We start from the raw sequence: 25,183 nt of genomic DNA, 5'->3' as shown, positions 1-25,183 counted from the left end.
TTGCAATTTATGATATATGACAGTCTTTGTGATGACTTCAATTTCCTGTTTTACGTTTAGGCTACTGACACTGCACAAACTATATTTTTTGTCATAATACAGAATACAGGCACCAGAGTGCGGCTCATAAACACATCGGTATAATGAGGTGTAATTTGTGGATACATTTCTCGCTATGGGTAATATAGGAGCTCCTTTCTCGCAAATATGTGTCTTGGGTCAGAGCGCTTATGTTGAAAGTGGACTGATTTTCCGCGTTTCCCGTGGAGCTACCGAAGGGACTGTGAAAGCCTTTCACTGTTTAAAGGTGTAAGCCTTTCGATGCCAGGCGCCTGAATTATACACAAAGAACGCGCTCGTCCGGAACCAGAAAAGTCTTAAGCATCATGCCAAAGTCGGGATTACTCTTCTACGGGTGAGTCGCGTCCTTGACAAAAAAAAAAAAACAAAACCGGGGAGTGACAAGTCATTTTTAACGACTGGTGGTCGTTCTTATCGTGATCACACATGACAACTTGCGCCAACGTACCACGTTTTGTCGGGAAGCTGTGATGGTTCATTCTTTAGAAAGGGTATTTATTTTTTCCGCAACGTAACTAACGTCATCGGGGCAGATTTAAAAATATAAAGGTCATGAGTCAGGCAGTGGTACCCTAGGTGAAACGAACGCCCGAGAAAGATGGACTTGTAGTCGCTTTCTTTTGGAAACGCTGATAACGTTGCAGTTTAAACCACAATTGAACTTCGTACAGAGTATTTTTACCAACAGCTTAACAGAAGGCTATTCAGTCGCGATATTAAACTCATAACTTTTTAGCAGAAACACTCTCACATGACTTCAATATATATACAATAAAGGGCTCTGTAATTTCCACCGTGACTTAACCTAGGTACGTTGGCGTACTTCATGTAACCCCGTCAGCCTACTCACATATACCGCATTACTAATCACATCTACCATGGCCCCGGCTACATCCCAAGAAGCAATTGCCTACCTCTTCTCATTGCTAAAGATTCGGTAGGCGTAAGACAGGCCAAAATTAGAATATGAATGCCCTGTTTGGAATTAGCATGGAACCTTCAGTGATATAGAACGTATGCATTACACTCGAGTCTGTCCAGAAACGGGCAGTAACACTAATTTATTCTGACTATTCATTTATCATCAGTGTTAATAAACAAAAATCATCCTGAGCTTCTATCGCTAGGTTTGCGTCGTGAAGTCACCTGACCTTGCACAAGTTCTACAATTCTACGCTCTAATATTCCATCATCAAGAGCTCGGCGCTTGTCATCACGTATAAGCTAAAAAGCAGCCTGGCCTTCAGAACGTATAGTCAGCGTCCAAAGCTTTCGCACGCCTCAAGCTGAAAAAATATATTTCTACGCCTGAGGCACGCATCGTGGCATTCGGATTTACAGCGTATACTAGTCTAGAGTAAACAAAAGTTTTGCATACTTTTACTGGCTGGGGGCGTAGCTGCGTTGAAAATGAACTTATTCGCAGAATCTCGGCCGCGTAAACTTTTCACGGTGACTGTGCCATTGAACACCTGTATTTTCTTTATTCTGCACATATTTTTAATGAATGGCCTTCCAAGCAACGTCATGCAATGCTTACACCTGGTTAATTTTCAGGACAGCCATCTCAGACATGATGTATTAAGTATAAGAACTGAACTACTATGTAGTGTCATTATTATCACCAATGAGGTGTAATAAATTTGTAAACAAATAAAGGATAATAATATTGCCTATGAAATTTTACTAAAATCCCAGGACTACTTCAAAATTTCGCCTGTTCGTCTTGTGCACTTCCCTATGCTTTCTAGGAAACTGAAAGGGTGAAAATCAAGTGTGAAATTGACATGTCCTGTGGCACCATGGCAGAAAAGGGAAGGTTTGGCTTAGTAGGACCATGTGAAAGGTTCAGCTGCCATTGTGCTACTCACACACAAGGAATGACACTTTTGTATTTTATTTATAGGCAGTAGAGAAATGATAAATAATGCTCAGTGCACGCTGGCGTGATCATGACAAAACGACCGTACCGATATGGGTCAGAAACGATTATAATAAAGGAACATTTCTGCAAACCGTCACGGTCCTTTCTCATGTTTCTTCAATTATTCAAACATGTTAAATTTAGGGTAGGAGAATATTCGCACATAATTACTAAAGAATTGCACCAGTAATCATATCATGGTGCTGTGACCTGATTCAGCAATAGAGTTAGTCAAGAACAGAACAGCAGAATGCTATATGGCAACTTCGGTAATTGTAGCCGAAAACAGTGCACAACTTTGTGGGCATAATTCAAAAAAGGTGTGGTCTGTGATTGGAGTCGTTCTCTATTTTTACACGACAGGCTACATTAACACGTCCCAGAGTCTTTTCGCATAATTTCCAATACTCCTCTGCGTAAGTTGTGGTAAAAGGGTAAAAGGATATGAAGACTTTTAGTATTTCTGGAATTTTGTGAAGGTATATGGGAATGGTTCAAATGATAGGACACGTGCGCTGCATATTGAGGGTAGAATGTTTATGTTTCGAGGTACTGGTTTGTACTAAGCAAACAAGCTTGTGCAATAATTCGGATATCCTTCATTTGCACTGAAGGTCAGGTATACGCGAAAATTCTGCTTTGATATAATGCAAATACACTCAGTCAAATAGCTTCAACTGTATTCCTTTGTAAAAATACTACGTCTGGGGCTGCAGCCAACATTTCTACTCCTGTGTCTTTTAATTGCACACACTGGGCGCTATTTATTTTTGTGGCACGTTTCAAGCCGTACAAGAGTTGCACAAAACACGCCTTTCCCAAGACGTAGCTGAAAAGGCAAAATATTTCTTAGTAATGTCTTCATAAATATACACCTTAAGAAAGAAATGTACTTTCAAAACACGTTACCTGGGTTCATTTTCCAAAATACAATATACCTAAAGTGCAGAAGATGATTGGAAACACGTTCGCATGTTCTCGAAACCAGCCAGCTATTTTTTAGGAAGACGTTGGTACAGTAGAAAGAAACTAAACGAGAACCGTAACCAAATGTCCTGCATTTCGGAATATGCCATCGGGTGGAAAACTGCCAAACTAAGCAGCGACAAAGTGATAAGAAGAAGCGCGGCACAGCTGGCTTCGAACCTGCGAACTCACGATCGTGGTTATCAGTGATCTTGATCTGTGGTCGCTCAACACGCTCGGCTACCGCTTCGAAGCGCTGCTGTTGGCGAAAACTAGGTTTATATATGTACCACAATAAATTCCGCGACCTTGTTATGAAAACTGCGATTTTGGAACGACTTCTTTGCCATTTCAAGAGCTGCTGCTGCAACTAGCTGAAAGCTGATTCATTGAAGTTGATAAATCATTGAAGTTTATAAATCATTAGGAATACGTCAGTCAATGCAATAGGTTCATCGCAAATTGCTTTTTACTGGCCAAAAAACCCTCCAAAATTTTGGTTTTTCAATATACTCCCATAATTGAAACTTCGCCCGCGATTTGGAACGAGTTTTCTGCCGTAAGTAATGGTACCACTTGCATGTTATTTCGGGCTAAGCGCCAAGAGCCTATTTCCACGGGAATATTTTAAAACATGGCTTCTGTGATTAGTTATTTGGAAAAAAACGACGCTCTCCCGTAGAAAACGCGTATGTTTTCAGAGGCGGCCGGTAGAGGCGCTGTTCGGCGATGTCCGAAATTCCTGGTAATGTATAACAATTTTACACGCCTTTAATTTCAAATCTTTTTCTTTTAGGCTCATGGTAACTACTGTATGCTACATACTGGGGCCGGATTCACAAAAACGTTCTCACGCTAAAACTGTTCGCAGAAGCAGGTGTCAGCCAATCGTGGTGCAGCACTTACGATCGAAAAGCTTTGTGAATTCGGCCCCTGGTGCTTTGTTACTCTGTTTTAGATCTTGTTTGGTTTGGGTATCACTTCTTATAATGTTACCTTGAAAAAAGTTTTAATGCGTGTATACATGCTACCCGCTATAATCCTCCTCGAGCGAATATGGGACTGTGTGATAAATAAATGAAAGGCTGTTCCAGTGACTGAATCGTCCTGGTTCTGTTTTCAAGAAGGCTTAAATGTGCGTGCGATGAGGCGAAATTTAGTCACGGTGTTACGCAGGCTAATAACGAAATTGGGCCATGCAGCAATAAAACATATACGTACCGCCGCAAATATACACAGGCGTCAAGCGTTGAGTTGTGCGAACAATGCTGAAAATGTGTTTTTATAAAGTTTTACCGCATGGCCTGCATATTGGTTCTTGGTTCACTAAAGTCACGTTGTTCTATTGATGGTCTAGTCGTATGCACGCCGTCATATGCAACAGTTGTCGCCTTGCGTCACCCTTGAATCACCTGTTAACAATAAGATTGTCGAACTTAGTGTGTCCTAGTGGTTTTTCCCACATTCCTTTGGTGCGAGATATCATTTTGTAGTTGGATTCATGATCTGTCTCGTTAGCGAATTTATTGTAAGGATAAGACCATGCCGCGTGCAGTTGGGCCTCTTCTCTGTGCTCTATTATGTCTGACTAGCGGCATTTTCAAGCTTAGTACATTAAATAAAAGAAGCAAAACAATGCAGCACTTACACCATAGAACATTCATTTGAAGAGCACAAATTTTTCATGTGCCAAGAAAATGACAACGTAAGGGTGTGTAAATGGTGTCATGCCACCCAAAAAGCGTTTAGCATTTAACGAGAGTGCAGCAATCAGCTGCTCAATATCGTATTTGACCGTTTTTTTCCCCGAATCTCTACACAACGCCGCCACACACGTCGCACTTCGGTAAAGATGAATACTGTCGAAAATGTTAACTTCCTATTGAGAATGCTTATTGTAACCAAAAAAAAAATTCTGCCGACTTTTTTCTAGGGCAGTATGGGCTTGAAAGAAAACAAGTGCTAAGATCCAAAGACAAAGAGTTGATAGACTGTCACTATACGCTTTCAAAAGCACAAAGCCAATTTGTCTTGTTTGTGGTAAGGTTATGACTGTTATTTGACCGACTAGGGGGGTGGGACGTTTTTTTGGCGAGAAAACAAAAGTAGTAGCCCTGGCATTGTCCGATAAATGACCATACTCTGACAGTCGACGTCTCGGCCGCATGAGAGTGGAGCCACCTGGCCACCTGTGCAACTTTCAATAAAAAACGACTACAGCTCAAAAGCTTGTAACACTCGCCTTCGCGCACTACCGTTAAATGTCGCACTTTTAATAAAAGGAAAAGAAAGATGAAGTAGCACTGTGCTTTTTGATCACCACGGAAGGGGACTACTTCCAAGAACGCCGAACGCAGATGACTCTACCTACTGCAAAAATGTTTAGGTGTTTCCGTCGAACGAGACAGTTACCTTATGTTAATGTATTGAGACGCTGCCCAAAACAAACAGGAAGAAAACAACAAGAGACGGGAAAGAGCGCACACTACCTAATACCACCATTTTTGGGCACTTGTACTTTGGATTCACTTTTAAAGCAACGGCTTGCGCGAGAGAATATATCCATTTTTCCAACAAGGAATCGACCCACCGCCCGAAATTCTCTTTCTGCGTGCTGATATGCGCCATCCAATAGAAAACCGGATTTACAACATGTCTATGCCATCGTATCCGCAGTGTCAGACACCAAGCTGCTTTTGGTAACCGACACGCTGAGCCCCATTTGCTCGAAAAAAATTATCGGCACTCAGTCGCAAGAAGACAGAACTGCGCCTGTATTCGAAACTTGTATGTGTATTGCGCCTGGCTTGAGCGTAATAAGTAATAATAATATTAACTACAATAATATTAACAATAAGGTCAATTTCGCCCGACAGGCGAATCACTGATTGCGACAGAAATTTATTAGACAGCTGTGCAAACTAAGGTTAGTCGTTTTATCAGCTGCATAAACGGCTGTAAACATTCGCTTACTAACTAAATTAACCAAGTAAGGCTAAGCACTACCAAGTCATTCCCAGCATTTTCCGGAATTTATTGATCATTTATCGATTATCGATTAGCTGCTGGTTGACTGTCTATTGTCTATCGATGAGAGACTAAGCTTAAGTAGTCCCAACCATGCTTAGCTAGACTTAACCAGGCTCAGCTTCGCCAGTTCACAGAGGTGTGTGTCATTGCGCTTGGACCCTTTCTGCACTACCGCCAGGATCGGCCTACAATTTCTGTCCGCAGGTTACGGACTAACGCTCGGCTTAAGCAGCTCCGCTGTTAAAAAACCGCGAGAGCTACTCACTCTTATATGACGTGTGCATACTAATAATGCATGTGAGACCGAACAACAGAAAAATATTATTTTTCGATTCTATGCCTTTTTACCATCAGCCATCCGCAATTGGTCAAAAGTTTTCGGGCAGTGTCCACTTCGCCTGTCTGTCACCTGACGTCCAAAAACCGTGAAAAATCACTGCGTCAAGGTGGCTATTACGCATTAAAGATAGATTATTACGCCGATCAAAACTCAATTTTCTTTTTAATAGCCGGACACTGCCCCGTTCGGACATCAATAGAAGGTGGGTACCCGCCGATCGCTCTGGCACTGGCTAGTCGGAGCTGTAGTGGAGAATGGATTTATTTGCCTATATTAAAAATTTTGCGTGACAATATATGGTTGTCGAGTCCTTTCAGCACGAAAACGACATCGCTATGTCAAATTTTCTTCACTGAAGATTTGTTTTAGCTGCATTGTTACGTTTCCGTTGCACGCCAACGTAATTTTATAGCAGACACCGAAAGCTAAGTAAGAAGAAGCAGGGCAAACGCAGACGCCGGCAACACCCTGCTCATCAGGTTATCTACTTTCACTGCGCTAGTCCGGCCCCACGTTACCCCCTCCACTTCTGCGTGCTCATCGCCCTTGGTCAGCCAATCAGGTAAGAAATATATGTTAAGTTAGGCAATGCTATTCCTTTCGAAAGCAAACAACATGTGACCTCCTACAAAATAGGAGAGCGTTTCAATAGCCTTCTCAAACAATGCTGCGAGTCACCGCCCGATGCTTGCGTTGGCGGTTACGTAAATTGGACATCAGGTGATTAGAAGGAAAACATATTGGAATAGTTTTACGTTATAGGGTCCCAGCCATCGGCCAGCCTAGACTTTTTACCCAGCGCAGATCGCTTTCTAGATCGGGGCCGCGCGGCCGCGCTCAGCCGCGCCATACGTAGCCGCCACGGGAGTAAAACGTCCCCCACTTTCACTGCGGCCTTGTGCGCGATGGAAGACGGAGCGCTTTTTCCCCGCCTTCCTCCCTTGCGCACGCGAGACTGAGCAACCATTCTTTGCTCACCCTCTCATGCTTTCACTTTACCCATACCATACGGCGCGCAGCCACGATGTTATCGCACTTGGACATTATACGAAACATCACGTCGACGACGACGGCGGAAATGTGCCTGGAGTGTCCATATATTTGCAATCGCAATAAAATTATGTGGATCCGACTCAGTGTGGTAAGCAGAGTAAGCGAAGCTTTCTCTGCTGTTTGCTTTGACTGACGATAGTACGCGGTGATCTTAACAGTGAATGTTTAATTTCTTCAGCATTTAGTGCAACCCGAGAGTGGTGAGTTGATGTTCTGCGTGCACCTGTTTGTCCGTGTAATACACACAATACCCAGCGAGACGTGCTTGCTTGAGGCATTGTTGTGCGCCGTTTTTCATAACCTTCGAGATTGAGCCACCAGGCTTCTAAGATGAATCTGGCACGCTTCCACTCGCACCGGCAACATACGGCATCCGGCCGCGATGTTATCGCAGTCGGACTTCACACGGAACATCGCGGCGACAGCGAAGGCGACGCGGATGACGTCGGCGTAAATGCGCCTGGAGTGTACATATAACTGCTTTCACAATAATAAAAAAAAAGTTGTGTACGGGAAATACCGCTGCCATAAACTAGAAGCTTGTTTCCCCACAGTACGACTCAGTTTGTGGAGAAACAAACGCATTGTATGTTTCCTTCGTATTTCCAAGCGATTTGGTGCGACTGCATTTAAAAGCTCGGAATCAGGTTAGTCATGTCCGAACGATCGTCAGACCAGTGTTTTGTTGCGCTACGAGAACATTGTAAGAGTCACCTTACGAGAGAAAATATTCCCGACAAAGCGGGGCTCCGAGAAGTATTCTGAAGCGATTACCAATTTGCTCAGCTAAGCAATCGTGTGGCTCACAGCAGGCCCTACAACAATTGACCCGGTGTAGTTCAGCGGTTGCGGCTCCACTTTCTCAAACCTTCACAACCTTACCTTCGCGTATAACGTGCGAGATTTGCGTACACTTAACAGGCACGCATGATTTTAGTTATACTTCCGAACTGAAAAACGAAATCGCGCAGAACCTCCTCTGGGAGTTGCCTAAGTATGCACAAGCATTGTGCCGCTTGCTAATCCCCACGCTGCCCGGTGTCATCATCAATGTTATGAAACTTGATTCGACCAGCATAAACCCTTATAAACCCTCATCGGTCGTTATCAACCTTATCGCACACGATCCGACCCTTACGAACTATTATCGGTCCTTATCAACCTGGATGTCCAGCTAAGCTGTTACAAAACCACCACTACAATTGCTGAGGGAGCATGAAATGTTTATTCATGGTTCGGATGCTTGTTTTGCACTTGTTCTTTGTTGAAACGTGTGCTGTTCTGTGTATTGTATGGGTGATCTGAATGAATACATGCGCTGTTCGCTTCACTTCGCTGAGCGCTTGTAGCCTCTGCCTTACGTGGTTATGAGCCATTGCATTCGTCTTACGTGACGGACGGAGAAATTTCTCATTTGGTATTCATAGAAATGCTTATGCATTTAAAACTAAACCGGGATGGTTTATTAAACGAGACGAAGCTGCTGATTTTCGCTGTAACACGGGGACTATCTTTTCCTCTTTATTTCGTTCCGTCACGCGCACTATAGATCATGAGTTTTTCCTTTCAATTTGTTTTTACACCGATAATATTCAAACCTTCGCATTGTCGTCACATTGCACTAAACACACGTAACACACGTAACAAATTAAGTAAACACCTAACAAGTAACACGTAAACACACGTAACAAGTGCTCTATTTGGCGATGTCAAAAATTTGCCTAATACCAAATCTGTCTAAGCACCTTATCTTTGTAAATACCAAATGAAACACTTTACCATGCACCGAAACTTGAGAAAAAGGGGGGCTCGCAACCAGGCTTCGCGCTTCGATGGCACTCCATAAAGCCATTTGGCCCGCTCCTTCTTGCAGAATCTAATACCATCATCTTTCCTTATACGTCATGGCGCAAATATGCGTCACAGCTGCACATTCGTGTCCATTTTTGACATGGTCTGCAAGCTCTTTCCCATCAATTCCACGGCAAACGAATATTTTGCCCCTGTAGAGATGCTTTGCCGCATAGTAGCCAAACAAAAGCGCCCCAGGAAACAAATTCAGCCAGCGGATTAAAACCAAACTGGACCTACATATATAGAGAGACCTAAAGTATGTGCCACTAGAGTGCAATTAGCGGATGAGTTTTTACTGTGCTGCAAACTACATTTTAAAAATCACCCCATGCATTTTCAATGGGTCTACAAAAGTGCCCCAGGAAAAAAATCCAGCCAGTGGAATTAGACTACACTCGACATATACCGTGAGAACGTTGTCGGGATTTAGTGCCTAAAGTGCAAATCGCGAAAAATGAGCCATTGCTCAGTAATCAATTTTTTAAAAATGCTTCCCATAGAGTTACGCCAACCGCATCGCCCCAGGGTCGGCTTCGCCGCACTAGTCGATGTCCCAGATTGCTGGACTTGGTTGCGAGAAATGTAGGAAACGGTATTTAATGAGCAAGGACTATCTTTTTGTATATTACATGCTGCCACGTATACCTATACCTATTGGTAAATTGCAATGTGCCGTGTACAAAGAAGTACTATCAGTTATTATTCGGTGTGGCGCATTGGTGTTCAGACTAGCCTCGACCATAATCGGAGCATAACTGTTGATATTTTTTGGGAGCCGATAAAAGGCCCAGGGTTTAATACGCCGGGTCTTATGAATAATAATTTACGTTCGCGATAATTATTGCGCAGAATAAACAATTTTTTTGGCGTATAAGAAAACCCCGAGACTGGCCTCATTATAATGATCACGTTCAACTACGCAGAGACTTCAAATATACTTCGAAATTTCATATCTGCACGAAATCAAGAGGCAACCAGCCCATGCTCGTGCATTAGATGCACAGAACTGTATGTGCTCGCATCATAACGTAATGAGCGCTAACTAGGCCTTCCACAGCTATCGGTCGAAATTGTTTTGAATTCGTCTTCTATGTGTTTGGATTAAATCGTTTTGATGGATTGACTGATTGATTGATTGACAAACAAAATGTTGGAAGTTCAGCGTTTCCTTCTCGTCGCCTTATCTGCCTTTGTCCGTTGTCAATGTGCGTTGGTCTCATGAAAATATCGATTACCAACACACTCCGTCGTGCACCATCTGAACATTTTCCACGTGCTGCAGTCCCAAATTCAAACTAAATATTTGTAATGAAATTAAAATAAACTAAAATCACAGTATTGAACCGTAGCGTTTCTGTTGCGGTTATAGACCCGTCTCAGGAAACTCGTTCATTTGCGGTTCAACACCGGATCAAGATTATAACCGGTTTATGTTCATTTGTTTAGCCTTTTGATATACAGATAGAAAGAACGGTGTAAATTCATTTTGTTCTAAAACTCGACAGTGCTCCTGAACTGCACAGAGACAAGAAAAGAAGAAAGCAGGGAGAAAGATAGACATGCAGTTCTTCATGCCGCATGTAGTGTTAAGAGAAGAAAATTACATCGTGGAAGCACTCCTCGGGAACCCTCCGGAACCAATACGTGAGAAGCACTACTTACTTTCTATCGTACCTGCATCAGTTTACGCATGTATAAAGTATGCAAAAGTGACCATCTGGCTGATTACTTCCTTTGCCCCAGGTTTGGTGCAGATCATTTTTTTTGATGGACCCTTGTATCATCCTTTATTGGTGTATCCTTTCCCATAATCACCATGAGCATGTCGTGAAAAGTTTTTTCTCGATTTCTCAAAACAGCATTTCTGATGGTGTTACAGTGCTTCAAGTTATGATATTCCTGGTTCCACTTACGATAGTGCAATAATTTATTTTTTTTTGTCAGAAAGGCAAACAACCAGAGTGCAGTAGCCCTCAAATACAAATAAATATTGCACAATATTCAAAAAGTACTATTTTTGGCGGGGTTTTACTTTGTGTTCGTTAAAAAGTTTGAAAAAAAATTATGAGGTCTTACGTGCCAAAACTCCGATCTGATTATGAGGCACGCCGTAGTGGGGGACTCGGGAAATCTGGACCCCCTGGGGTTCTTTAACGTTCACCTAAATCTAAGTACACGGGTGCCATCGAAATGCGGCCGCCGTGGGCGGGATTCGATCCCGCGACCTCGTGCTCAGCAGCCCAACACCATAGCCACTGAGCAAGCACGGCGGGTTAAAAAAAAGTTTGAAAAGCTACTACTTTCGCTCAGATCAGTCTAGAACATTCTAGACCGGTCTAGAGCACTGCAAACTCTGATCACTGAACACCATCTTCTTATGTCAATCTTTAGAACACCATATATAGTTTAGTAGTTAGCTCGCCTCCAAGCGAGTTATGCAAAAACTGAATTTCTTGAATTTTTAGAAAGTTATTTAACCTGCAATAAAAGTGAATGAATATCCAAAATCAGCACATTGAAATACACAAAGAGTTTCATCAAATCCTACCCAGAAATAAAAAAAGATAACTGTGAGGCTCAGGGTCCCTACTTCAGGTATTATAAATAGGTATCTTGCCACCGATTAATTATTTGATGGTCACCACTTTGGAGCGTTCACAAGTGCATTAATACCACGAATGCCTCTGCGCGCCACGTTGAAAACCGCAATAGCAGTGCTGCCAATTCTAAAATGAACAAGGTCGTATGCATTTACAAATTAGGTAGCATGGCTGAACCACCAATGCAGGCCATGCATGGATGAATGTCGCCAGAAAAACTAACCAAGTTGAATCGAAAATCGTCATTTCTTTTTCGGTTTCTTTCCGGAGTTACAAAAATAAATAAAAATAAATGTAACATTCCCATTCAGTTAAGGTTCGCACAAAAATATTCGTTTCCCGCTTTAGTTCCGGTTGGATACACTGCTTAAAATGGCTCTCCCATCATTGCGCTGTTTCACGTTGCCAATAAATTCCATGTCGGCCTTCTGCGCACGCGCAGCGGTGGTGAGGAAAGCGAAGACGAACTACCAGTAATATTAGAAACTTGAAAAAAAAGTTTTCCTGTTGGCACAACATGCGACAGAGGCAACGCATTGCCTTCCCTTTTATAGACACCGTTAAAGCAAACCCGCATTGTGCGCCCACGTTGAGAGAACAAAATTGAGCGCAATGAACGGGAAGAAAAGTAATGCGTGCCACCCAACTATATCACGAAGTCACAAAGGAAAGCCACACGCGTTCCTCCGCAAGAAAGCGTCGCGGTTAAAGAATATTCGCCCTGGTCCGGGAATGAAGCCGGGATCAACACTTTTCCGGGCTAGTAGTTCGACCATCTGAGCTAACCACGAGGTTAGCAGATCGCAGACCGAGGACAAATTAACACCTCTAAGTACAGGGACACTGAATATGACAAATCAAAGGAAGACCACCTTGTCGGCTGAACTGGCTATATTTAGTGTGATTCGAGTTGTCGTTCAATTCGGCCTCGGTCTGCGATCTGCTGGCCTCCTGGTTGGCTCAGTCGGTATACAGCGACCACCCCGGAAATGCGTTGGTCCCTGGTTAGATTCCCAGACGAGGACGGACTTTTTTTGAACTGCGGAGCTTTTCTTAGATACTCGTACGAGTTTCCTTTGTACGTTCGTGCTACAGTCGGGCAGATGACAATTTTTCGCTTTCATGAACATTTCTCCACCGTGCGGCTTCCGCGCAGCATCGGTTCGCCAAACCAAGTGCAGAGTGCGTTCGGCATGGCTGAATGTATGGTTAGCAGCTATCGTAGAGGAATGCAGCTTACCAATCTCGGTGGCCGTCGGCGATAGCGCTTCTTTCTGGAGATGGACGTACTTGGCAAGGTCAAAGTGGAACAGAAAATAGGACAGTGTGCGTATGAGCGCCGTAACGAAGATGGTGGCCACGAGCAGCGGGATGGCCAGGTAGCTGCGCTTGCAGTAGCTCATCTTCTTGCACATGAGCGCCCAAAACTGAAGCCGCCACAGACGAAAGCCCGTCACCGGAACGAAGTCCCGCTTGTAGGCTGCAGGCGTGTGTTGCGCAAAACAAATAACTTAGGACATGATGAGGAATGGACTACTTAAAAGGAACAGGCGTTTCAGAATGCTTTTTTTTTTACGTTCCCAAGCCAGGTTAACGGTCACCAGTTAAGTTACGTCAGCACGTAATGGTCAGCAGGTAAGCTAGCAGTTACGGTCACGACTTCGATGATGATGTACGCCTCATCTGAATTCGTAGCTGGAGTGCATTATTACAACTTGTCTAGAGCAGGAGCGGTGTACGCTCCGAGCTACATTTTCGTCATCTATCGCAGGCCGCTGGCACGGCACACCTTGCTTTGAGCATATGTCGTCAGATTGGTCATAACTGGCCATTATTAGTTATTGCCAGAATGTTATGACCCCAATTACGCGTTAGGAAAGCATGGCGATTTGCCGATAGGAAACGCACCTGTTTCCAGCTCGCGGTGACTAGGGACGCTAGTTGTCATTAGCCTAATTACTAGGGATGAGCAGAATGACCATAAATAGTAATTGGGGTCATAACAGCTAGAGCTCCTAGTGACCATGGACTGAAACCAGGCGCATTTTCTATGGGCAAAGCGCCATTGTGTATGAATACCTTGTCACAAAGGTTATTCTTACAATTAAGATAGTCTATCGGGGAACCACAGAAATATGAGAGCATTTTTTTGTGCAGTGATAAATAATTTGCGCAGAAACTAAGTGTCAGCTATAGTTTTTCGAACGTAAAAGAACTCTGCATTCAAGAAAGAAAAGGTTCCGGAATGGCTGTCTATAAAACGCAGTTACAACAGCCACGCGCAAAATGAGGGATATAAGCCTGCTCTTGGGCCCAAACGTTTGGTAGGCCATGGTGGAACGCTTTCGACGAGCCGAAATCGAACTCGCTGCTAAGGCGAGCGCGAGTTCCGGCTGGTTCTATTTGTGTTTTTTTGCTTTCTACTCGACTCAGCTTAGTTGATGGCTGCACATGGCTACGTCACTGCTTGCGCCACCGCGGCAGCTTCTAATACGAACATTTGGATGATGATGGCAAGATCATCTTTGCTGAATCGGGACGGAGGTACATTCCACCAAGCTCGTTCTTTTTAAAACTTTCTAATGCATACAAATCTGCAAATATCTTTATAATCTAAGGTACGTCACCAATTGTAGCAAGTTTGTTTTATTACGTGTTATATCCTTTTCTTCACGCCACCAATCTTCCAGCTGTCCTTTGCTAGCATACACAACCATTTTCCCCTTAAAACCGAGCGGCTCAGTGACGCCTCCAGCTTCCACATTTGATCGCTGTATGAATACTCTGACATTAACAGAATATTTGGAATGGTTCCTGAACCATTTTCGCACGCTAGGCACGAGACGACTTCGCCTGAAAATTTTTCGTTTGTAGCTATGCAGGCCGCATTCACAACACTGTTTTTCCCAAGTGTTCTTTGCTATCGACTGGACGCCTTCGTTCATAATTTGCCCACCATCAGGACTGGGCGAAAATCTTTCTTGCCAACAATATCCTGAGAGATCTTTGTGAATACGGACCCGCGTTATCAGGCACCCTTATCTTGATTCGAAGAGCAGGGCACTGTCCTTTGAATTAGGATAAAGCCTTTTCTTTCCGATTTCATTTTTGTCTCTTGGATATCCTTCCATAGCTGGATAAAAGCTCAGTGCTTGCATCGTGGTGGTGTAACAGCCAAGCTGTGCTCTAATCCTTTAGTTCTTATTTGTCTGGCCACCGGTACTCGTTATTATTCTCGCTATGCAATTTTTCTTTGCTCCCCTTTATCAAAGATTGTGCCTTGTACGCCAGGCGAGCGTCGGTAGTAGCGAGTACGCAAGGCGAAGCCGTGTATTATCACCTCGTGTCACCTATGATCACTGCGGCGGCCATATTGAGGGCACAAAAAACTGCATGGAGAGCGGTGGTGTGCCAGTATAGGACCGCTTGCTGAAAAGCTAATTGTTTCGGTGGAAACGCGACAGGGTCATCCTCCACTTTGGAGCCGTAACATGGACGGATTCTAATCCACCGATTGTGTACCCGCCGTGGTTGCTTAGTGGCTATGGTGTTGGGCTTACCAAGCACGATGTCGCGGGATCGAATCCCGGCCACGGCGGCCGCGTTTCGATGGGGGCGAAATGCGAAAACACCAGTGTACTTAAATTTAAGTGCACGTTAAAAAACCCCAGGTGGTCTAAATTTTCCGGAGTCCCCCACCAGGCGTTTCTCATAATAGTTTTGGCGTGCCTCATGATTTTGGCACGTAAAATCTCAGAATTTATTTTCCACCCATTCTATTTTTATCACCCATAGCAATGAGTGGCCTATACCTGCAATAATGTCGGCGTGGCGTCCTACCAGCCCATTAGGAAGGGTAAAAAGAATTTAAGATGATAAGACCTCTAGATAATACGGCAAGCACGATGTCGCATTGCAGACGCCGTTCGGCCACAAAGCCGCAATGCGTCTGCTATCGGTGTGTCTGCTCTTGAAAAGGTAATTCACGAGAGACTTAGTTATTTAAATAATGTTCAGCTCTGTCGTGATGTCACAAAAATTTACATTGTATATCTGCACAAAATCACTTTCCCATTGACGGCAATAGATTCGTCACTACATTCTTAGGTTGTCACAGGCAAGGTACGAAGAAAACGAAAGCTCACAAAACTCGCCATGATGGAAGCAGTGGAAAATGTAAAATAAAATGTTTTATCAAAGAGGGATTTAGCAGAAATTTATTTTAATATGTTTGACTGGCACCAGTGTTGCAATAGTTCTTGTATTTCTAAACCACAAATAAGAGAAATGTAGGTTTCTCCCATGAAGTGCATACAATATCATAGGAAACGTATATTTTGATTCCACAGTTACCTTAACTCTTCGCATGAAAATCTAAACAATATCGATAAAGAAGGGAGCCTGGTAAGAACGCCCAAATTTTCCAATGCTATTCAGTGCATGCAAAGATGAAGCATTAAAGTGTTAGACTTGGGGGGAAGGGATTACGTGTGACGTTGAATGCGGAACATCTCAAACTTGTGCTTTGCCGATGACATTTTCCGGTTCAGCAACGCCGGGAACGACTTGTAACATGCGATTGAGGACCTTAGGTGACCGAGTATATGAATGTTTGAAGAACATTATGCAGAAGAGAAGGCTGACATTGAATAGCCTAGAAGAAGAACAAGAAATAATATTTGGTAGTCCGCCTCTAGAATCTGTGCAAGAGTAGGCTTATCTAGGACAATTAGTGACAGGGGACCTGCATCATGTGAAGGAAATTTACATAAGAATCAAAATGGGTCAAGTAATGACCGACAGTTTACCGCTATACTTGAAAATAAATGTTTACTATCATAGAAACATAAGGGACAGAAACTAAGTTAAGGACCGCTCAATGAGCGGTGGAGCGAAAATTATAGGCGTAGCTCTACGAGACGGGAGAACAGCGGTGTGGATCAGACAGGTAACCGGAGGCAGCTGTTAGGGTTGTTAAGAATAATCTTGTGAAATAAACGCATTTCGGCAGGCCATCTAATGCTTAGGCGTAACCACCAGCGGGGTCTATTATAGTATACAGAATGGACGCCAATGAAAGGGAAGTACAGTTGAGGAAGAAAGAAAACTAAGTGTTGTGATGAAATTAAGAAACTCGCGGCATACGGTAGAGTCAGCTAATGCGAAGCGTGTTATTGCTAATCGCTGGGAGAGGCCCTTGTCGCACCGCGTACATAAAAAAAGGTTAATGATGATGACAAGGGTGACGAAAGTGATGGTCTTTTAGCTTATTGCCCCGGCAAAAAGCCCTCAAGGCGCACAACAGGATCTTACAGCAACTGCGCCCCTTGGTGCGGCGGCAACGCATTATTGCGTAAAAAATGAAGCAAAGAATCTAGAGGAGAAGGAAGAACTTCTGACACAGGCGTCAATGTTTCGGCGCGGAAGCGCCTTCTTATCATGACAAAGTGTATGTGTGTCTTGAAACAAATGTTGCTTACATCCAAGAAGAATGAGAGTCAATACACGTTTTCATGTTCAATGTGCCCTATAGGATGGCGCAGGAATTTCTCGCACAGTTGCGTGTGCTGGTAGAAAAGTGTGCCATATCTTTAGGAGTTAAAAAGAACCAAACGTAGCTTGGTTCTTGCGTACAAGTGTGTCGCCTTTTTGTATACTTGTCCTGAATGGCAATAATGGCAAAAAATCGCCAGCCCTTCCCCTGTCGAGAAAAGGGGGGTAAGCGAAGCTTGTAGCAGGACGACACTGTCACAGGCATTCCGCTTCGTTTGCCCTAAACTCAGCGGCGGCTCTTCGCTGACGTTTCGCCTGGGCTTCGGAGGCCCTGAAATTAGAATCGGCCGACAAGCATCGCTTATTGCCATTTTCTCGAGAGGGGGAAGGGCTGGTTATTTTGTCTCTTTGGGTCCCACGTGTGACGAGGGTAGTTAAAGGGCGCGTTACAGGTCCCCGATCCCACAAGGATATGTGCCATTGAGCTTGGACCCTTTCCGCACTATCAACAGGATCGGCCCACATAACAGGGCTATGTGCCATTGAGCTTGGACCCTTTCCGCACTACCACCAGGATCGGCCCACATAACAGGGCTATGTGTCATTGAGCTTGGACCCTTTCCGCACTATCACCAGGATCGGCCCACATAACAGGGCTATGTGCCATTGAGCTTGGACCCTTTCCGCACTACCACCAGGATCGGCCCACATAACAGGGCTATGTGCCATTGAGCTTGGACCCTTTCCGCACTATCACCAGGATCGGCCCACATAGCAGGGCTATGTGCCATTGAGCTTGGACCCTTTCCGCACTACCACCAGGATCGGCCCACATAACAGGGCTATGTGCCATTGAGCTTGGACCCTTTCCGCACTATCACCAGGATCGGCCCACATAACAGGGCTATGTGTCATTGAGCTTGGACCCTTTCCGCACTATCACCAGGATCGGCCCACATAATAAGGCTATGTGCCATTGAGCTTGGACCCTTTCTGCACTACCACCAGGATCGGCCCACATAACAGGGCTATATGCCATTGAGCTTGGACCCTTTCCGCACATCACCAGGATCGGCCCACATAACAGGGCTATGTGCCATTGAGCTTGGACCCTTTCCGCACTACCACCAGGATCGGCCCACATAACAGGGCTATGTGCCATTGAGCTCGGACCCTTTCCGCACTATCACCAGGATCGGCCCACATAGCAAGGCTATGTGCCATTGAGCTTGGACCCTTTCTGCACTACCACCAGGATCGGCCCACATAAGAGGGCTATGTGCCATTGAGCTTGGACCCTTTCCGCACATCACCAGGATCGGCCCACATAACAGGGCTATGTGCCATTGAGCTTGGACCCTTTCCGCACTACCACCAGGATCGGCCCACATAACAGGGCTATGTGCCATTGAGCTTGGACCCTTTCCGCACTACCACCAGGATTGGCCAACATAACAAGGCTATGTGCCATTGAGCTTGGACCCTTTCTGCACTACCACCAGGATCGGCCCACTTAATAAGGCTATGTGCCATTGAGCTTGGACCCTTTCTGCACTACCACCAGGATCGGCCCACTTAATAAGGCTATGTGCCATTGAGCTTGGACCCTTTCCGCACTACCACCAGGATTGGCCAACATAACAAGGCTATGTGCCATTGAGCTTGGACCCTTTCTGCACTACCACCAGGATCGGCCCACTTAATAAGGCTATGTGCCATTGAGCTTGGACCCTTTCTGCACTACCACCAGGATCGGCCCACATAACAGGGCTATATGCCATTGAGCTTGGACCCTTTCCGCACATCACCAGGATCGGCCCACATAACAGGGCTATGTGCCATTGAGCTTGGACCCTTTCCGCACTACCACCAGGATCGGCCCACATAACAGGGCTATGTGCCATTGAGCTCGGACCCTTTCCGCACTATCACCAGGATCGGCCCACATAGCAAGGCTATGTGCCATTGAGCTTGGACCCTTTCTGCACTACCACCAGGATCGGCCCACATAAGTGGGCTATGTGCCATTGAGCTTGGACCCTTTCCGCACATCACCAGGATCGGCCCACATAACAGGGCTATGTGCCATTGAGCTTGGACCCTTTCCGCACAACCACCAGGATCGGCCCACATAACAGGGCTATGTGCCATTGAGCTTGGACCCTTTCCTCACTATCACCAGGATTGGCCCACATAACAAGGCTATGTGCCATTGAGCTTGGACCCTTTCTGCACTACCACCAGGATCGGCCCACATAACAGGGCTATGTGCCATTGAGCTTGGACCCTTTCCGCACTACCACCAGGATCGGCCCACATAACAGGGCTATGTGCCATTAAGCTTGGACCCTTTCCGCACTATCACCTGTATCGGCTCACATAACATGGCTATGTGCCATTGAGCTTGGACCCTTTCAGCACTACCACCTGTATCGGCTCACATAACAGGGCTATGTGCCATTGAGCTTGGACCCTTTCCGCACTACCACCTGTATCGGCTCACATAACAGGGCTATGTGCCATTGAGCTTGGACCCTTTCAGCACTACCACCTGTATCGGCTCACATAACAGGGCTATGTGCCATTGAGCTTGGACCCTTTCCGCACTATCACCTGTATCGGCTCACATAACATGGCTATGTGCCATTGAGCTTGGACCCTTTCAGCACTACCACCTGTATCGGCTCACATAACAGGGCTATGTGCCATTGAGCTTGGACCCTTTCAGCACTACCACCTGTATCGGCTCACATAACATGGCTATGTGCCATTGAGCTTGGACCCTTTCAGCACTACCACCTGTATCGGCCCACATAACAGGGCTATGTGCCATTGAGCTTGGACCCTTTCCGCACTACCACCAGGATCGGCCCACATAACAGGGCTATGTGCCATTAAGCTTGGACCCTTTCCGCACTATCACCTGTATCGGCTCACATAACATGGCTATGTGCCATTGAGCTTGGACCCTTTCAGCACTACCACCTGTATCGGCTCACATAACAGGGCTATGTGCCATTGAGCTTGGACCCTTTCCGCACTACCACCTGTATCGGCTCACATAACAGGGCTATGTGCCATTGAGCTTGGACCCTTTCAGCACTACCACCTCTATCGGCTCACATAACAGGGCTATGTGCCATTGAGCTTGGACCCTTTCAGCACTACCACCTGTATCGGCTCACATAACAGGGCTATGTGCCATTGAGCTTGGACCCTTTCAGCACTACCACCTGTATCGGCTCACATAACAGGGCTATGTGCCATTGAGCTTGGACCCTTTCTGCACTACCACCAGGATCGGCCCACATAACAGGGCTATGTGCCATTGAGCTTGGACCCTTTCCGCACTACCACCAGGATCGGCCCACATAACAGGGCTATGTGCCATTGAGCTTGGGCCCTTTCCGCACTACCACCTGTATCGGCTCACATAACAGGGCTATGTGCCATTGAGCTTGGACCCTTTCCGCACTACCACCTGTATCGGCTCACATAACAGGGCTATGTGCCATTGAGCTTGGACCCTTTCCGCACTACCACCTGTATCGGCTCACATAACAGGGCTATGTGCCATTGAGCTTGGACCCTTTCCGCACTACCACCTGTATCGGCTCACATAACAGGGCTATGTGCCATTGAGCTTGGACCCTTTCCGCACTACCACCTGTATCGGCTCACATAACAGGGCTATGTGCCATTGAGCTTGGACCCTTTCCGCACTATCACCAGGATCGGCCCACATAACAGGGCTATGTGCCATTGAGCTTGGACCCTTTCCGCACTATCACCAGGATCGGCCCACATAACAGGGCTATGTGCCATTGAGCTTGGACCCGTTCCGCACTATCACCAGGATCGGCCCGCATAACAGGGCTATGTGCCATTGAGCTTGGACCCTTTCCGCACTATCACCAGGATCGGCCCACATAACAGGGCTATGTGCCATTGAGCTTGGGCCCTTTCCGCAGTACCACCAGGATCGGCCCACTTTTCAGCGTGACACCACCACCACAACCACCACCACCACCACCGCCGCCGCCGAAACTTGTGAGCCTATAAAGCTTCGCTTAAAAAGACCGCTTTCGTTGTTTTGCTTACGTTCTTCGTCCTTGCCACTCTTCGTCTCGGTAGACTCCTTAGGCTTGCTCATTGCCAGGTCGCCAATAGCTCCGCTGCTCTCGGGATCACTGGACTCGTCCGTCTCCATGCCCACGTTCTCTTCGTCCACCCTGTGCCATTGTAGCATCGTAGGAATTAGTTTGTAATCTGCGCGTAAATACTAAAGAAATTGAAACAGCTTGCGAAAGTGCTTTGGTGGAGTGTGTGGAATAAGGCAGCGATCATCACTTATTTTAATCCTCCTTTGCTTGATGAATATGGGCAAGTTGAGTCAATTACTCAATAACGGGGGAAATCGAACATTTGACATTGCACTCGTGGTGAACGCAACCAAAACGGCCAAGTGTTGATATTTCAGATTGAAATGTTCTCGTGTGTCTGGTTATCGGTTCATGGGAATTCACCCACACTTTTTCAAATAGTGTCAGAGTATTTCGAACATTTGCCCCTGGCTAGCGTTCCCGCTTCTGTTACCTTCTGATACATTCCCAGCTGAGGTGACACAAGCTTCCTTGATTTATGGCTCATGATTTTTGTCCTCCTTGAAGTGGGATGGCGACAAATAGCCACCTAGGCTGATTTCGGCAATCGCGATTTGCTACATCTCTTGAAGTCTATCACTTTGCCTATCTCTATATTCTTTCTCTAGTAAAATTTAAATCTCTAGATTATAAAGTTAAGCACGCGTGTGAAGTCGCCAGATCACTCTCCTCCCTGCTTTTTTTGGCCAATACTCTAATCGGCTGTTTGTTTATTCCGACCACTGACCACTTAATGCTCGCATAGACTTTGAAATACGGCGCTTCTGGAAGGCGGACGTTGACTAAACTCCTTCCTGGGTGAGTATCATGGTATTCTATCGTAATGTGCTCTGTCGTATCCAGATTTTTGCGGCAGCAGATAGATGCCTGGTCTTGTTGCGAATATTTGCGGCTGCAAGTTTTTTCTTTCGCTCAGGCATCGGGCCTCAAATAGCAGAGCACTGACTTTCGTGTTATCGCACAAATTATCTGTTCCAATTTCTTGCTTGCCGCCTTTATAAAGCTCAATGGACATTTTTATTTCCATGTTGTGCATGCAACTTACCACTTGCTTCTCCAACTCTAATTTTGTGACTTCGAATTCTGTAGCTGCACTTCCAAGTACCCTGCGCTTGGTTGCTAACTTGATAACTTTTTGTCCTCTTCATCCCTTCCATGTTCACGCTTTTGAGATACAAGAATTTATGCACTTTAGCTGTCAATTTCTGTTTATTCGTGTTCCTGAGTCTTTCTTCCAAACTAATTTACTAATTTACCTCAGCGGTTTCCGATTTTAAAAGAGGCTCAGCCCATATCACCCTGCGCTGCCTCATTTGTGATATTACCGTGGGCCCAGAATAGGAATTGGCCAATAGACCTTCGGTTACCTTCCCACGCTGCAAAGACATCTGATATTAAGCACAAAATGGCATTTGCGAGAGTCAGCGCTGGCATCATTACTACTTTTTAAGTTCGTCGCACCACCCCACCTTTATTGTAGCCACAGATAGAGAGACGGAGAGACAGAGAGAGAGAGAGAGAGCGCGCAGAAAAGAATAAATGAAAGGCAAGGAGGTTAACTAGGACTGAGCCCGGTTGGCTACGCTGCATTGGGGGAAGCGGAAAGTCCGCCGTGGATATCGCCGACGTCTAAGAGTTCTCAGTTCTATGTCACGGATGGTCACTCATTAAGTATCACAGACGGCCACTCAGTCCGGTAGCCATCGGAAATCGCAGCAGCGCTTTTGTGGCCTTTTGTAGCTGCGATATGCGTGGATATGGTCCCAAGATTTTATTCAATGTGAATGGTTTTCTGTCCAACTGATTTGGAGCCGTGTAGAGGTCATGTCTATCATTTTCAAAAAATGGGCAGTAGCACAGGAGGTGTTCTGTAATCTTCACGACACCACAGGCACTGCACTCAGCGCTGTCGCCCATTACAATAAAAAAGTCGCAGTTTCGCCCGAAAGGCGAAGCATCGATTGCGATAGCAAATTAGTAGACAGCTATACGAAGTAAGGATAATAGTTTTATCGCCCGTATAAAGTAGTAAATATTTCCTTACTAACTGAATAAACAAGCACGGTGTCACGCGCGCACAGGTAAACATGAACACATCTCGCTCGATGACCGCGGAAACTCGTCAAAACGCTGGAGTGAGAAAGGGCGCCAGCAGCAGCGGGCAAATAGACCTTCGCGCTGTCTCTCGTATCGCTTCAATGCGAACGTCGAAAGCATAGCGCATACGAAGCTACCGGCACACGGCGCATGCACTTTGTACCCATCGCAGATCGCTTTGAAAATGACGCCCCAGCGGGCGCTAACTTCGGCCACATAGCAGACCGCTTTCAAGAGCCGCAAAAGCAGAACGCACCCCCTACCCCCAAACACACCGTCTACGTCGCCTCCTCCCCGTGCCCCGAGAGCGAACGAAGACGGCGCGCTTACGAGATTAAGCTGCGGTTGCCGGCTCACCCTCGCACGCTTTCACTCGCAACAGCGTACGGCGCGCGGCGACGGTTTTATCGCCGTTGGACTTTATACGTAACCTCACGGCGACGACGACGGCAAAAATGCGTTTGAAGGGTCAATATAATTGCTATCGCAATAGAAATGAATAAGCATTGGTGAATGCAACGCCCAGGCGTAAGCGACAGCGCATTGTTTCCTTACTTCGCGGAAGCCCAGGCAATAACCAGAGAGCTCTACGTTTCATCAGAGCTGCCCTCTGTTTCCCTTTCATCCTTAGATTTGCTTAGTGGATATTTCAGTATTTCCTTCCTTTACAAGTAAATTATGTTTTTATATTGTATGACTGTGGGGGCATGACTTGCTGTTGCATTCATATCCAGAAAGTTTAGGCATTGCCCTTTAGACAATTTGTCGACTTCACCGTAACCCACCAGCAACTCAATGGACAGCATAGTTTTTATTTGGGCTAGTTGGTCAGTCATACTGATTTATTTATTATGGCACGAAAAAAAAAAGACGAAGACGAAGAGACAAACAGGACGACCGACACAGGAGGTGCTCGCCCTGTTTATTCGTGACTCTTCATCTCCGTTTTTTCGCACCATAATAATCATACCAATGGGCAGCATTTTCAAAAATTATATTTCAAAACATCTGCCGAGTTCGAACAATTTTTTTTCTAGCAACGTTGAGAGGGTACTTCCTTCTCATACCATACACATTTGCGGCACCTATTCAATATTTATCGCTGTTTTATAGCAGTGTTTAGTTCAGAACCAAAACACTGCTATAAGACAGCACTAAGTGACCATTAAGCGCAGTAAATGCGCATGCTATTAAAGGGAAGTGCCCTTTCGACGTGGCTATTCCAAACTTGTTGATCAACAACTCAGCAGACCTTTTCAAGTATATGTTTTTAAAGATGCTACGCATTACTGCTAGGCTAGTGTATTGCGGCGAAGCAACATATTACCGAGCGGGCAATGTCGAAAATTCCTGGGTATGGATATCATGAAAATTACTAGTTTCTTTATTAAAGAATATATATATATATATATATATATATATATATACATATATATATATATTTCTCTGTGCTCAAAATTGCCTACATATGTCGCATCGCGACCACAGGTATTCGCAAGTCTCTGTACGTCCCTGTATTGTCCGCTTGCATCACTACTTTTGTCGCATACATTAACCCAGGGGCCCTCTGTTGTACCATCTG

The 25,183-nt window shown here is 45.4% G+C and overlaps 1 protein-coding gene across 1 annotated transcript in view; it reads right to left on the bottom strand.

The window, feature by feature from the left end:
* Positions 1-21,590, bottom strand: part of LOC119440063 (retinal-specific phospholipid-transporting ATPase ABCA4) — a 177,129-nt gene extending 155,539 nt beyond the window's left edge. Inside the window, exons 1-2 of the mRNA XM_049662724.1 lie at positions 21,443-21,590; positions 13,089-13,328 (exon numbers count right to left, since the gene is read on the bottom strand). Of these exons, the coding sequence (XP_049518681.1) occupies positions 13,089-13,328; positions 21,443-21,590 (388 nt within the window). The remainder of the gene's footprint in view (positions 1-13,088; positions 13,329-21,442) is intronic.
* Positions 21,591-25,183: the final 3,593 nt, after the last annotated feature.

The sequence above is a fragment of the Dermacentor silvarum genome, chromosome 2 (assembly GCF_013339745.2).
Source record: "Dermacentor silvarum isolate Dsil-2018 chromosome 2, BIME_Dsil_1.4, whole genome shotgun sequence".
In the NCBI taxonomy this organism is placed as follows: domain Eukaryota; kingdom Metazoa; phylum Arthropoda; class Arachnida; order Ixodida; family Ixodidae; genus Dermacentor; species Dermacentor silvarum.
The sequence above is the reverse complement of the archived record's forward strand: the minus strand, read 5'-3'. Positions and strand labels throughout refer to the sequence as shown.